This window comes from Brachyistius frenatus, unplaced genomic scaffold, assembly GCF_029030835.1.
Source record: "Brachyistius frenatus isolate BFR_SWC_R1_liver_20210118 unplaced genomic scaffold, ASM2903083v1 Contig_176, whole genome shotgun sequence".
Classification (NCBI taxonomy): Eukaryota; Metazoa; Chordata; class Actinopteri; family Embiotocidae; genus Brachyistius; species Brachyistius frenatus.
This window is the reverse complement of record NW_027210775.1, coordinates 344,834-360,197: the sequence shown is the minus strand read 5'-3', so window position 1 is coordinate 360,197 and position 15,364 is coordinate 344,834. Positions and strand designations below refer to the sequence as shown.

General features: G+C 43.7%; 1 protein-coding gene across 1 annotated transcript; it reads right to left on the bottom strand.

Moving 5' to 3' along the window:
- Window positions 1-3,600: 3,600 nt before the first annotated feature.
- rab40c (RAB40c, member RAS oncogene family) lies at window positions 3,601-14,366 on the bottom strand. The gene is made up of 6 exons (XM_069717468.1): window positions 13,017-14,366; window positions 6,690-6,750; window positions 6,447-6,507; window positions 6,284-6,361; window positions 4,652-4,874; window positions 3,601-3,906 (listed from the first exon to the last, which is right to left on the bottom strand). The coding sequence occupies exons 1-6, from the start codon at window positions 13,156-13,158 to the stop codon at window positions 3,632-3,634; spliced, it is 840 nt and encodes a 279-aa protein (XP_069573569.1). The 5' UTR covers window positions 13,159-14,366; the 3' UTR covers window positions 3,601-3,631.
- Window positions 14,367-15,364: the final 998 nt, after the last annotated feature.

Here is a 15,364-nt window from a genome sequence, read left to right as displayed (position 1 = left end):
CTCTGGGGAACATGAATGTGTGAAATTAATTTCATGCCGAGAGTTTTTGAGATATTTTACAAATAAAAAGTTAAATAAAATTTAAAAATAAAAAAAATAATAAAATAAAAGTCGCAAGAGTCAAAAAGACGAACACCAGAATCCGTCGGGTTCATCCTCTGGGAACCGTGAACGTCTGCACAAAATGTCGACTCGGGCAGTTTTCTTTCTTCACTCAGCAGAACCTTCGGGTCCACCATCACGCAAACTTTTTTTTTGTTTTTGTTTTTTTTTAAGCAGTAAATGGACATCAAGTTAAACCCAAAACCAAAATGTGGAATTTGTATCGTTAACCTGCAAAATTTTGGCATCTTATTGCAAAATATTGACTTCGGCCCAACGGAGTTACGTGAGCCAGTTCTGGATCTGAACTGTGTTTTACTTTGTATTTCCCTTTTAAAGAAGCCACGCCCACTGATGACGTCATCACATTTTGGGAAGCACATTTTTTGGGGGGGGGGTTGGGGGGAGGGGTTCAAATTCATTCGTTGAAAAACATTTAATTCCTTCAAAATAAAAGAACCTCATGATTTAGGTATTCATGGGGAGCTACAAATAGAAAATAAAATCTGTCCTGCGTTTGGCGACTCGCATAGAAGCTTAAAATTTGGCGTTTAATTCCAAAAAGTTTAAATCCCGAAATTGAAGGAATTGTGAGGTCAAACAGCAGCACAGGATCGAAGTGCTGAAGAGTAAAAACCCCGGGAAAGGTAAAAACCTTCATGCTGCGGTGAACTTACTCCCGGTCGGATTTAAGAGGGCGTTTCCACGGAAACATCTGACGAGACGCAGCTGAAACACAGTTAAAAAATACAGAACGCCTGCCGGAGATCCAGTCGTCTCACCGGAGGGAGACGAGGACGAAGAAACAGCGAGCTGAGAGGAGGATGAAAGACGAAGACGAGGCCCTCCGTAGATCAATGAGAGCACAGCATTTATTATTCAGCAGCTATGAATCATGGGACGGCGTGCGGAGGCGGCCGTGCAGATCAGGGGAGGAGAAGAAGAAGAAGAAGAAGAAGAAGAAGAAGAAGAAGAAGAAGAAGAAGACGGCATCAGATCTCCTGGGAGATCCAGGCGGAGAAGGACTCGGAAGAGTTCACGTGTTCGAACTCGTCTCCACACGAGTGCCGAGCGGCTCAAGCAAGAACGGCCGTCTCTCCCGCTGGACTTGAATGCAGCACAGTGAGAACAGGAAGTTGAACTGTTCACATCTTAATTGATATCATCTGGACACACTCGTGTTTTTATTCTAATTGTCAATTCTGATGAAAACCAACAAAGAATAAATCCTGTGTGTCACGAGAGAAGTTACAAAACTGAAGTCAAATTATTTTCCAGATCAAAAAGTTTTCCCTTTTTTTCGTACGAACCAATTAGGCCAAAAAAAACAACCCAAAAAAGGAGGTCAGTTTCCCGTTTTGGTCAGCAAAAGTTCAGAGACTGTTCCTGAACGCAGCACGGCGATGCGGCTTTAAGAGGCGGTGGAACCAAAAGACGCAGCTAAAACAGAGGAAAGACGCAAACAGGAAGCAGCTGTTCGAGAGAGAGAGGGGATCAAAAAAGCTCACCGTGTGTCCCTGAACGCAGCGCGGTGATGCGTTCAACAGGAACACTCACAACTCAGCAGGAAGTCATTTAAAGAGCTGAAACCGTGGACCGATAAACACGGGTCTCCGTTTACTGTCAATACTGAGAATGAATTCCACTTTAAAGACGACTCGGACCGGTTTCTTGTTTACGCTTTCATCTGAGGACAGAAACCCGCTCCTTCGTTTACCTCCGAGATTCATGCTAAAATAAAAACACGTTAACGGAGCTGTTCCAGAACAAAACCGTCTGTGGACTCTTGATGACGTCACAGCAGCTTTAGACTCGAATAACGTCCACTATTTTTCGGGCGGGAACATTTTTTTTTTAACGTGAGCACAGAAACTTTTCAACCTGCGGCGACTTCAGCAGCTTCTTGAGTTTAGAGTTGAAATTAAAAAGGATATTTTAAGTCGTAAAACTTTCCAAAAACAAAAAATACTCAGTTTAAAATGACACAAAATTATTTTAAAAAAAGCTGCAAAATGTGAACATTTTTCCTTAAAAAGAAAATGACACTGTTTACGTCATCATGCTGCTGGACTCTGGGTGGAGCGTCGCTGAGGAAGAGGAGGAGTGAAATGAGAGTAAAATCCATCTCTACAACTCTGAAACTACAACTCCCAGAAGCCCTTGGGGCAAAAAGAAAAGGTGCATGTATTTCTTTTTTTTATCCAAACAACAAGCGTGAGCCTCCGTCCTGCTGCCTGAAGTCTCCATTACAATGGAGATCAATCCGCCGCTGAAAATAGATCCCAACAAATTCCCTCCTTTTGTGTTTTAAAGAAAAAAAAAATTGTATAAATTTATGTATAAAGAATAAAAAATAACAAAAAACAGCTTTTCTCTTTAAAAACCTGCATAAAAATCCGGTTTGTAATCAGGAAACTTTTCATGATATTATTCCTTAAGTGTCTCTGATCGACAAATTAGTTCAGAAATAAAGTCCATAAAAGACGAAGGGAACTTTAAATAGGCTGTCTATTTCTGCATGGTATCCATGGCAACAAGCATCACTGGCTCCCCGTTGTCGGAGCGGGAGGCTCTGCACCCCGCAGGATGATGCTGATGATGTTTTAATCTGCTCGTTCACTCTCCGTTCACAGAGGGAAGTTAGACTCAAGGCACACCCACGGGTCTGGGTCTGGACCTCGGACCTGGTTCTGGTTCCGGTTGCATCGTGGACCTCCGACTCGGTTCGTCCTCGGCAGGCGATCAAATGAAAACTGTCACAGGCTGCCGAGGACGAACGGTGAAGGACTGAAGAAGGACTAGTGTCTTGAACGTTAGCTTATCAAAACAGCAAATAAACAGAGGCAGGAAAAAAAATGGAGGCGGACAGAAGAGAGGAAGAAACGAGGGAGATGAAGGTGGAGAAGAGATGGAGGTGGAGAAACGAGGGAGATGAAGGTGGAGAAGAGAGGGAGAAGAGAGGGAGATGAAGGTGGAGAAGAGAGGGAGATGAAGGTGGAGAAGAGAGGGAGATGAAGGTGGAGAAGAGAGGGAGATGAAGGTGGAGAAGAGAGGAAGATGAAGGTGGAGAAGAGAGGAAGGTGGAGAAGAGAGGAAGATGAAGGTGGAGAAGAGAGGAAGGTGGAGAAGAGAGGAAGATGAAGGTGGAGAAGAGAGGAAGGTGGAGAAGAGAGGAAGATGAAGGTGGAGAAGAGAGGAAGGTGGAGAAGAGAGGAAGATGAAGGTGGAGAAGAGACGTGACGAGCGGCGCGTCGTGCGAAGGAAGTAAATACGAGCTGGTCGGGGATTTCTGTACACGTAGTGAAGACTCCGCCTTCGTCTCTGATGTAGTGACAGTTTGTTCTCTGATGTCCTCTGAGACACCATCGAAGCTCCGCCCCCCTCTCACCTGGAAAGTACTTTACACTCTGTGGAGGCGGGAGATCTTTCATCTGTCCATCATTCCCACTCTTCAGGTAACATCACCCTGTACACCCCTCCCCCGCTCCCTCCCCCGCTCCCTCCCCCGCTCCATCCCTCGCCGCCTCAGTTAGGAGATCTTGCAGTTGTTGCGGGTGCAGTTCTGCGGCGGGCTCTGCGGCGGACGGATGGACTTGGAGCGCTTCAGGCTGTTTCCCTTGGAGCCGCCGGCCGGGTTGGCCAGCGAGTACGAGCGTCCGTGCATCATGACGGCGTTCATGCCGTTGGCCATGGAGAAGGACTTGAGGTGCGACTTGATGGCGACGGGCAGCGGCAGCTTGTCGATGAGGTGAACCGGCGTGCACGACACGATGGCTCTGCAGCAGAGGTCCTGGAGGCTGAACACTGGGGGAGGACGGGGGGAGGGGGGGGCGATATGGTTATCACAGCTTTGATCGCTTTATTGTCTTTTTTTTTTTTTTTAAATTATTATTTTTTTTTTTTTTTACTTTTTTCTACATTGTTTTAAAATATTTTACAATTATTTTTAAGTAATAATTTTTTCACTCTTACCATATTGTTTAAAAAAAAAAAAACTAATTATATTGAGCTTTTGTTGTTGACATTTTGTTTTGGTGAAAAAAAAAAAAAAATTTTTTTTTTGCAAAATTGCAAGCTGTTGTAAATATTGCGTAGATTGCTTGAATTAGCGTTAATAATTGTATCGTGATTTCCTGCAAGGATTGACAAAGTCAGCGATGGCGGCAGCCTCAAAATGCTCAGAAGATATAAATATAAACAAACAAAAAAATGAGACCGTGAATCAGATGTTACGGGAGAAAACTCGATTTTAGCGACTAAAACTTTCCGACTCAGTTTCAACATGGAACACGTCTGAATAAACGTCGTACGTAAAGATACGTTCGGAAAAATACGTTTCATAAAACAAACTTCAGTTCAGTTTTAACGATCTAAAACCATTTCGAGCTCCGAGTTATTTTTGCAGAGCTGCTTGCTGCTCATTAAACATGAAATGAAGAGTTTCAGCACATCGAGGACGAGCAGCTGTAATTACACACCACGCCGGGAGAGGGGCGGAGCTAATCAGAGAGCAAAACATCCGTCGTCCAATCGGAGCCGGCCCACCCACCTCTGTTGGGCCTCCAGAACTTCTCCATGCCGTGCCTCATCAGGACGATGCGCGACAGCTCCGTGAACGACTCGATGACGTTGAAGTTGCAGAGCGGGCTCACCTCGAAGAACGTCATGCCGTTCTTCTCGGCGTACGCTCTCGCCTGCTCTGTGGGAACCTGACGTTTGAAGGCCAGGTGGAGGCGGTTCCCCACGAGGATCCGAGGAACGCCCGGAGCGTGCTGCAGAGAAGGAAGTTACTCGCTGATGATTGTTAATATTTAAGCTTGAAAAAAAACAAAAAACACCCACAATCAAACTAAAGGTTCATCGAGCAGCTTAAAGTCCTGGAAAACTATTCAAGGAAAACTTTCTGGGAAGAAAAAAGAAAAAGTCTCTGAACCAGCTGATCTGACGAGGTTGATAGTACATGCAGGTAAAATATAAAAAGACACAGATGAATTTGAGCATTTATCTACCGGTGTTTGATAGAAATTCACATTTTGTTTGAGTTTCTGAGCCTGCAGGAGATCTAAACATTAAACACACAAAAATGAGTTAAAACTCAAACTTTTTTCAGCTGGTTTTTACATTAAATGACTCGATATTAGACTCACAGCACATTAATAAGTCCAACACATTGAATATTCGTAAATAATACATCATTTTAGCACACTGAAAAAAAATAAAGGAAGAGAAACAAGATCAGTAATTTAAGTGGAAAATGACTTCATACTGGTGGAGAAGTGACTTGAAACAAACCGAGTGATCTCACAATAAACCGGATTAATAAACAATTAATTTGATACAAGACCTTAATCCATTTTTTGCTTCCTATTCAACCATCAGCACACACAGAAAACAACCTGTCATCATCCCGAGATTCAAGCGGAGGAACCGGGGATCGAACCGCCGACCTTACAAACACCGAGCAACCGCAGAAACTTCGTTTACCACAAATTCAAAGACAGAAACTCAAACATGAACTTCTAAAACGAGAGGATTCATCTCATATTTCCAGATCTGAGATGTGAAAACTTGCCGAGCACAAAACAATTATGCAGTGAAGCATTAAATGAGACATTCTCGTCACCAGATGATCCATTTCTACTAAAAACTATATTTTAAATCTTAATATAAGATTATTTTACAGGTTAAATTCATTAACAGACTAATCAAACTGATGTAGATGAAAATATTCACACGAAAATAAGAAACACTTAAAAGCAGTGATTGGAGCTAAACTTATTTAATCATGTAGAGATTTTTTTAATTCATCTCTGATTTATCTGTTCTTTAAAAAAAAGAAGTGTGCGACCGTGTCGCTGCTGTGGAGGCAGAGCAGGAAACACCGGCGAGGAACACACATTCCACAGGCCCAAAATAACACACACACACACACACACACACACACACACACACACACACACACACACACACACACACACACACACACACACACACACACACACACACACAGAGCGGACATCCTCTTTCAGCAGGACGGACATGAAGCGAACACTCACACGTTCACGGGTCGATTCAACCATTCATGTTTTAAAAAGCAAAAAAACATCAAATCAAACTGCAACAAGAAACAAAACAAAAACATGAAAAATATTCCGTTTTTCCAGTTTTTCTTTGGACTCACCTCGTCGATCTCTCGGATCCACCTGTCGATGCCGTCGAAGGACCAGCGGTTGGTGATGTCATAGACCAGCAGGATCCCCTGCAGAGAGACAGAAACACCAGGTGGAGGTTTAAGACGGGTTTTTACTTCCCTTCGCTGTCGTCTGCAGGTGTTGCTTCCTCACCTGAGCCCCGCGGGAGTACGAGCGGAAGATGGTGCAGAACCTCCCCTGTCCTGACGTGTCCCTGCAGACACACAACCACCAACACTCACATCAGGGGAGAGTTTATGAAACGAAGAGCAGCGATTTAAAACAGGTGGGACGTAAAGAAACGGAAACATGGCCGCCCTCCTTCTGCTCCTCAGAGTCCTTTATAAACTTTGGGGTTTTTATTACAGGGCTTAAGAGGACGTGATGCGTTCTTACCAGAGCTCCAGCTTCACTCTCCGGCCGTCCAGCAGAATCGTGGTGGTTTTATAGTCGATACCTGAACAGAGAGAGAAGAAAACATCAGACAAAGACAAGGCGAAAAAACCTGACAAAATAAAAGCCGATACTTTGCTCCGAATGTAATATTTTTTTTACTGTTGTTTTTTGGAGCCAGATGTGATCATATTGGACGAGCTGGGGAGGAACGAGGACACTATGCCCCGCCCCCTCCCTATGCCAAAAACCTGACTGCACCACGGGCCTGTCAATCAAACTAGACACACCCCCAAACATATCTGCGTTTGAGGCCTAATATCTAATTAATGATGGGATTATTTTCAGAAGGACCACGAGAACACTGATCAGAAGGACGGGATTAATCTAATGAAGCCCCTGGTGGCGCTGAGTGGTATTGCACGTTGGAAGTAATGTCCACTTTTCTGTAGTCTTTGAACCGTCAGGACGTGAAGCGCCTTCAGCAGCGAACGGATCAAACCTGTCGGATCGCTACGCCTGCCGCGTCGGGACACGTTCACCTGCGTGCTCGCCAGGTTGCCGCGGTTTCACCGGAGCGTTGTACCACCTGAGGCCGAACAGGTGAACCGCTGACTCATCAACCTCCGACAAGATCTTTATCTTATACGTCAACGTAACGTAACTTTGTTTAAATCTGCGGTGGTTATCAGCTACTTTACACTAAGAAATCAATAATGAAGACATCTAAATATAATATCTTCAGATGAATTTCTCTTTTTATACATCTTAAATTACTGACTTTTTGATTGTTGTTGATAAATCTAATGTTTAACACTATATTAATGTTTACATGATGCTTTCATTATCGTTTAACCTGCTAAATCTACAGGTTTTTTTTTTTGAGGAATGATGTTCTGTAAGATGAAGAAAATAAAATCGCATCTGTGAGACAAATAAGATAAAACTTTCCCAAAATAATTAGCAACTTAAATCCACAAAAAACCCATCATCATTTCTTTCAGCTCTTTCGCTGCCCTGAAACCTGAAGCTCATCATAAAAATTCCTCCACAGCCTGTTATTACGTTCAGATATCTACCGGCAACTGTCTGGAAAACCTTCCCATCATGCCCTCTGGCAGCTGCGAGCTAACAACATCAACGGTATCGTCCAGTGTTTTGTTTTTTTCCAGGCGTCATAAAGCTGCTGAGTGCAGAGCTCAGTGGACTAATTGAATCGGAGAGTGTTCGGTAGCGAGCGCTTCCTTTTCCTCCCGCTGCCGAGGCTCACTTAGATTTCCCGGATAATCGATAGCTGCTCCGATGCTTTCGCTGAAAACTGCTGCTTCTATTCTGGGAGTCGGCCGACTGCGTTTCTACTCCACTAAAGCTGTTGTTGAGAGTCTGAGAGGTGTCGGTTTAACTCCCCGGATAATGTTTGACATGTGAGATGGATATATGGATAAATCCTCTCTGATGGTACGTTAGAAATCACAGCGCTGGTATACATCATGGTGTCATTTATAAATTCACGTACAGCTGTCTGTATTTGGTTAATCCGCTGAAATGTCTCGTTAAAAGAGTTCATTTAAAAAAAGATACCGTTCTGCTCATTCATTCGTAACGTCGCCCACAAAGATGGAATTCAAGCAGACGTATTAAAGGCAGAACGACATCAGCAGGACCGATGTCACTAACTCCCATTCAGTCTATTTTTGACAGAGATCGAACAAAGCAGATCGGACGGGCAGGAAGTCAGACGGAGGAAAACGAAGTGAAATTTTCAAATTAAAACACCCATGTGAAAAAGCCCCGACCCGACAACACATCACGACATCATCGTCTGTTCCCGCGGTCTTTCAATTAAGACGAGAAATGCGTTTTCCTCCTGCTACTGACACGGGATGCTGAAACGGTTTCAAAAACAAACACGTCTGCAAGATGCAATATCCAGATGACCTGTGGGGGCGCTATGGAGGCGTGACGGGGTCAGAGGCCGTTACGAAGGAGCATTACGAAGATTTACAGGAAGCAGCAAGCTGGACACGAGGACGACGTTTTGGTTGTTTTCAGCCTCTGAACTTTCAGATCGCACTTCGTACACATTTAGGGTGGGCGAGCAGTAAGAAATTATATCTGTGTATATATATATATATATATATATATATATATATATATATATATATATATATATATATATATATATATATATATATATATCAGCGGTAAAGAGCCTGTAAATGTGAAGACAGAAGTGAAGTAATCTGACAGCAGTGAGGATGAGGAGCAGCTCAGCTCTGTGGGTGACGCTGAACATTCGGCGTCTCGTCCAGGTTCAGCTCTTCATCCACCTTCTCCGTCTTTGTTCCACAGACTAAACCCTCCCTCTCCTGCAGGAGGGTGGTGCGGGTGGGGGGTGGAGAGGGTGGGGGGCGGGGGGGATAATGTATGAGCTGGCTTGCATCCAGCGATAACTACTGTCAAACCAGTCTGCCGCTCCAACGCCACCTCGACCCCCCGGGGGAATTATCAACTGTTTCTTGCGCACTGCGTGAAAAAAATAAATTAAAAAAAAAAAGATTTAAGAGCTTCACTTGTCAAGCAGACGCACCGAGAATCTTTTCAGTCTGGATCTGTATGTTAATTGGCTCTGCTGCTTTCAAGACTTCTATTATCTGATGGCGAACGTCAGCCGCCTGTGAAATTCAAAACCTTATCGCAGTGTGGAAAATTAATCTGGAAAAAATACTCTGTAAGCCCCGAACACTGCCAAGTAAAACCCAGGAAACTCGGAGACGATGAAGACTCGTCGTACCGTCATCATGTCGTTATAAGCAACATTGGAAACTCATACTTTATGGTAATCTGGGATTTAGAAACTTTGTTCGTTCATGGTTATTTAATCTACAAACGGTTTTTCAAAGTAATTTCTACAAAGTTCATGAAACAATTTCGAGCTGATTTTGTCTCCATAAAGTCTGAATTTATAGTGTTTATTTCGTCCCAACTAGGGATGGATTATGATTTATCTGTGAATTGAGAATATTGAAATAGTCATTAAAATATTTTTTTTTAAACTTCAGTTTTGTAGCTGCGCCCGGCTGTAATGTGTTACTCCCGTCAGGAGGAGGCGGTAATGCAGCTAAAGCTTTCTTAGAGCCCCTAGTGGCCCTCAGTGGTATTGCAGTTTAAGGCACTTCTGCATTGGCATTTTTTTTCTTCAGATTCAAAGACTACGTTCTTCTTTTTACATTCAGTCTATGATACGACCACAAAAAAGAAAGAAAAGCAGCAAATCAGATGATGTTCAGAATTTCTGCTTGAAAACTACTGAAACAAAGAATTTATTATTCATGAAGCTGCTGAATAATTTGTTCAATGTCACATCTTTTAAAAGTATTTTTTATTTTTCGGAGGATCCCAGAGATGGTAAATATATAATTGCACAGCTGGAAGCTGGACTAGATGGTATGTTTGGTTCTTATGTTTGAATGAATACTGAAATAATTGATTTCCATAACTTATTAATCTGATGTCTGATGTCTCTCCATGTCCACAACATCCTCATGTCGGAGCCCTCTTGTCTCTTTCACTACTCGCCAATAAAATTCCCCCAAAATGACAATGATTAATAAGTAAAACAATTGATGATGAGTTTCCTGTCAATCATCAACTCAATTAAAAACGAATTGATGTCAATTATACAGCAAATCCACCTGAAACGAACCCGAGCGCCTCATTCTTCTGAAGCACAGACGTCTTTTTACAATATCAGCGGAATTTCTTACTGATGAATTTATGATCAATCAGCAGTCTATCCAACTGGCACCCGCCCAAAATCCTCCGGCCAGCCAATCACAGCCCGAGGACGGCGTTATCCAATCAGACTGTGTCCTCGTGTCCTGATTTTTCCCTCCTCCTGAAATATTTAGGATCCTCTTCGTCCCTCCACGCCAACCTCTCCCTGCCGGAGGGATGGAAATCAATAGCAGCGCTTCTGTCTGCACAAACATCCCCGTCGAGGCGCGTTTCGCTCGGCGCTCCATATTTAATGAGGCCGTTTGAAGGCTTTTGATCTTTTCTCGTGTCGGTCGGGACCGCGTCCTCTCGCGGAGACCGTTTAGGATCTGGCCCGGCTCGCCGTTCGGCAAAACAGGGTCGCAAACAAACCTTTGATTAATCAGTCGATTAGGTGGCGACACAAAGAGTCTTTTTAACTGTTCTGGGATCAGACGACACCAGACGTTTGGATTTGTCTCTTTGCTGGTATTTAATGCATTAAATGAAAAACTGATGAATCGTGGAAATATTCAGATTTAGCGATAATGAAAATGAAGCCTTTTTCAACAGGAGTATTTAGACAAAAGACACCAGTTTTTAAGTTGCATCCACTTTAATCCTTTACGATGCACAAAATCAACATCGTGATTGTCATAATTACCTCAACAACGATTCATTTTAACCGTTAATATACCTGAACGGCTGCTCTCCATTGATTTGTTCAAAGTGAAGACAATTAAAAGCAGCTGAAGAATTCCTCCCTCGAACACGGTGACACGGAACAAACTGGACCAATTGGAAAGCCACAATGTCGATTTATTGATTCACCCGACTTCAACCACAAAGCAGAGAGTCTTATCAACTGCTTCTGCTACTGCCTCATCATCATCATCATCATCACCGTCAGCTGCTGAAACTGTAGATGTCTGTAAACAGAGGGTCTCCGCTCCTTCGGCAGTTTCACTAAGATACGGTGAACGCTGGTGAAAAGGCGTCACGGATTCTGCTGACTGATGTATTTTTCATGAACACTTGCTGTTATTGCAGAGAGGGCGAAATCTTCATCTGAAGAACGAAGCGGATACTCGAGGAGTCATCGGAGGCAGAGGACGGTTCGCTGGAGCCGATCGCGTCGCTACGAACGCACGTTTTTACCTGGAATCTGTCAGTAATTCAACGCGGAGGGGAAATCGGCCGTCGGCACGTTTTCACTCATCGGTTTCCTCACAAACACACTCGAGCCGTGTTGGCAGCAGAAGTCCTTCCTGTGATAAATGATTCATTCACTACAGTTTTTCGGCCCTCTGCGCTGCTGCTGGTTTCCACATCGTTCTAGTAGACGGGTTAAAATCCACCTGCAGGCGTCACAAAGTTGTCTTTAACAGTGTTGTTGTCACTATAATGCAGCGACTTTCACCACACAACTACAACGGCGGGTTTAATTTGGACAATCCACCCACATGGATTTAAAAATGTATTCTTATATTAAATTATTTCTATTTTTAGTTGCCAGTATTTGACTTTTGAAGCAGTCCAACAGCCTCTTGCAACGACTCCAACGTAACCGCGCTGGTTCAATACGACTTATTGGAGGTAAATATAAACAAAATCCAGTGAGGTCACTCAGGTACCACTTGGTTTACCTTTACTTTGAAAAAAGGAAAATCTGTGTTTATACGTTGGATTGAATTTAATACGCTTCATGAACTTGAAGAGTGCAGCTGGATTATGAAGGAAATCACAGCTGTTGGATCGACTCTGTATCAGCAGATAATCTAATAATAATTACATTACTTGGATTTAGAGGAAAAACTGTTTATTGGGACGTTCACAGGCACTGTTGTTCTTTAATCTAGTATCTTCCAAAACCAGGATATGTCAAATTTTAAGAGTTTTAATAATTAAAAGTAGATTCACTGTAAAAGAAAACACAAAAATAATGTTCTAAAGAAAATAAGTCTGTTAAATGTGTTGTTTTATGAGGATAAACCACTGAAGTAGGAGTTAACCGTTGTGATACCGTCTGCTCTTGTTCTGGAGGGAAGTGTGTGAGCGTTCACGGGGAGCGAAGCTGCGATCAGATAAGAGGCCGTCAACCCCCCCCCCCCCCCCCAGAGCAACAGCAGCGAGACACCCAGCTGAGGGCGGGGGGGGGGGGGGGGCATCACCTGAACGCTGCTCGGATCCATCAACCTCAGATCACCGAGGAACAACCATCTCATCCACTGAATCTCCTTCATGAGTGTCAGGTATCATCGTCTGAAACCTCGTTAGACTCTGATTGTTTAGCCAGTAAAATTGTATCCACTAACACAACAACAACAACAACAACAACAACAACAACAACACAAAACATTGATGCCTGGTGTTTGACTGAACGCTCTTGTGTTTGTGAAGAGAGCTCATTGTGTTCTCCACCGTCAACACGGCTCGAAGGTTCAGGACTCGCGTGTGTGTGTGTGTGTGTGTGTGTGTGTGTGTGTGTGTGTGTGTGTGTGTGTGTGTGTGTGTGTGTGACACAACACTGAGGTGTCCATCATCATCATCAGTCAGCTGAGAGGACCGACTCACCACTACTGTAGGCGTAGGGGGACTCGGCCGATCCGTCCTGCAGGCTGTCCAGGATCTCTCCTTTGCCCACGTCGCTGTCGCCCACCAGCAGGAACTTCAGCAGGTAGTCGTAGCTCTTCACCGGGCTGCCCTGGCTTCCCATGACGTCCTCACATCTGAGCCCGAGGGAAGGCTGGAGATGGGGGGGGAGGGTGGACCGGACCGGACCGACACCCTCTTTCAGACCCTGTTTATCCTTCTCACGTGATGTAAAAACAAGCTTCTGTTATGCCATGAACTCAGCGGATGGAGGTCCGGCAGCAACACAAAGTCTTTGTTTGGTTGGGTTTTCCTCTGAACTGTGCAAGGAGGTAATTTTCAGACTAAAAATAAAAAGAGCCGCAGATTCAGAGGAATGTCCGACTTGGAAAACAACGTGGAGGCCAAAAATGTGGTTCTGGAAAGTAAAACATTGTTTGTGCTGAAAGATAAGTTTGGTCCAAGGTGGTGATTAATGGGAAAGAAACGTAAACAACCCTGACAGCTGACACACGGAGACAAACTGTCTGTCGGTGCCAAAAATACACAAATCCCTTATTTTCAGTGAGTTTAAGGTGATTTAAAGACTAAAAGCACGAACCGGATCCGAACCGAACCGGATCCGGACGGGATGAAACACAAACCTGCTTATTGTTTGGAAATCATCCAAATAAACTCCGCAATTGCACAAATTAAAAGCAGATGTATGTGACAACATATATTTATTGGTCAGCTACCGAACTACCGAACCGAACCGAGCCGAGCCGAACCCGGAAGCTGTCAGTTGGTCTTTTTGTTCCCATTTAGGAGCTTTTTTTTTTTTTTTTTTTTTTCAGGCTAACGAGAAGCTAGCCTCGCAAGCTAGCTTAGCGAGCAACGAGCCGAAAACACAGAACCAGAACCGGAACCGGTCCGAAGACGCGGTCAGCGCGGCGCCATGTTCAGCACACGCGTCCTTCTGCTTTATGAAATCTCGGCTTTATGAAATAACTTCTCGGCGAATAAAAAGAGAGTCGCGCTGTGTCGCGGCGACGCGTACATCAACTCCCACCGACGTCCGTGTGGCTCCAGGCCGCCTGCGCTCCGTCTTTATCCCGGTGTGTCGCAGAGGTTTCCCGCAACTTCCCCGCGTCGCTAAATGATCCAGAACATTCCGAAATCTGCGGCGGAATCAGGCGGACGTTGGAGTTTTACGTCCAGCCCAAACCTCGGTGGGAGTCCTCGGTAATCTCAGTTCGCGGCGTTTCCATGTCTCTCCATTATCCTCGCTCATAATCGCGGCCGCGGCTCCTGAACGCAACACAACAACCCTGAACGCAACACAACAACCCTGAACGCAACACAACAACACTGAACGCTGCGTTGACAGATCCGCCGCTCTCACCCACAAGCCCCGCCCTCAACCACAAGCCCCGCCCTCCCGTGCAAAACAAACCCGCCCATCTCCCGCGCGGCGGTGGGCGGAGACCAAATGCGCGGGCGTCTATTGGCTGAGCAAAACGTCCGTCGACGTTTGCTGTCAACAACACGCAGATGGCGAAGAGAAAGTGGACAACAAAGATGATTCATTTCTGTCTGAATGTACACAGAACAAAAGGCAAAACGAACCGCAGCGAGTGGATGAAACACGAATAACTTAAAACTCCATTAGAAAGTGAAATTATCACACTCTTAGAGGGCTTTAAGACCAAATTAAAGACATAATAGGGGGTGGGTTTTAGGGACATCTTGTCCATATTATAATAATAATAAACAAAAATGTATAATTAACTTTATTTAAAAATGAATTTTCAAAATAAAGTTGTTTGGTTTTTTTTTACGTGGAATCAAAATCAGGGAGAAATCATGTACAATGAAATTCAATTATAAAATCAATTCTCAAATTTACTGAAGAGTGTCTGATGTGATCTTAAAATAATAATAATAAAAAAATAAAAAGCATTGGATGTCCTTAAAATCAGGCAGAGAGAGAAAAGATCTGAAATTATAAAACACTTTTTGGCAGAAAAATACATCACTTAACCACATTTGAAATTTAAATGACAGAGCACCCCATCAGTTTAATCTCTGATCATCAGCAAATACATATAAAAGTGATCTTAAAAGATGGAAATTACATGAACACTTCCATCTAATTAATTAAACAGAATAATTCCCTAAAATGTAAATGAAAATCTTCAAAACCATAAAAAGCTACTATGAGGAAGAAAAAAATTCTGCAGTGTCATAAAATGGTTTAAATTGAGCTTTTCTATCGGAGGAAAGCATCGCACTTATTCCTGTTGCGTAAGTACAGCATTTATATTACGAGGTGTGATGTACAGTAGTGG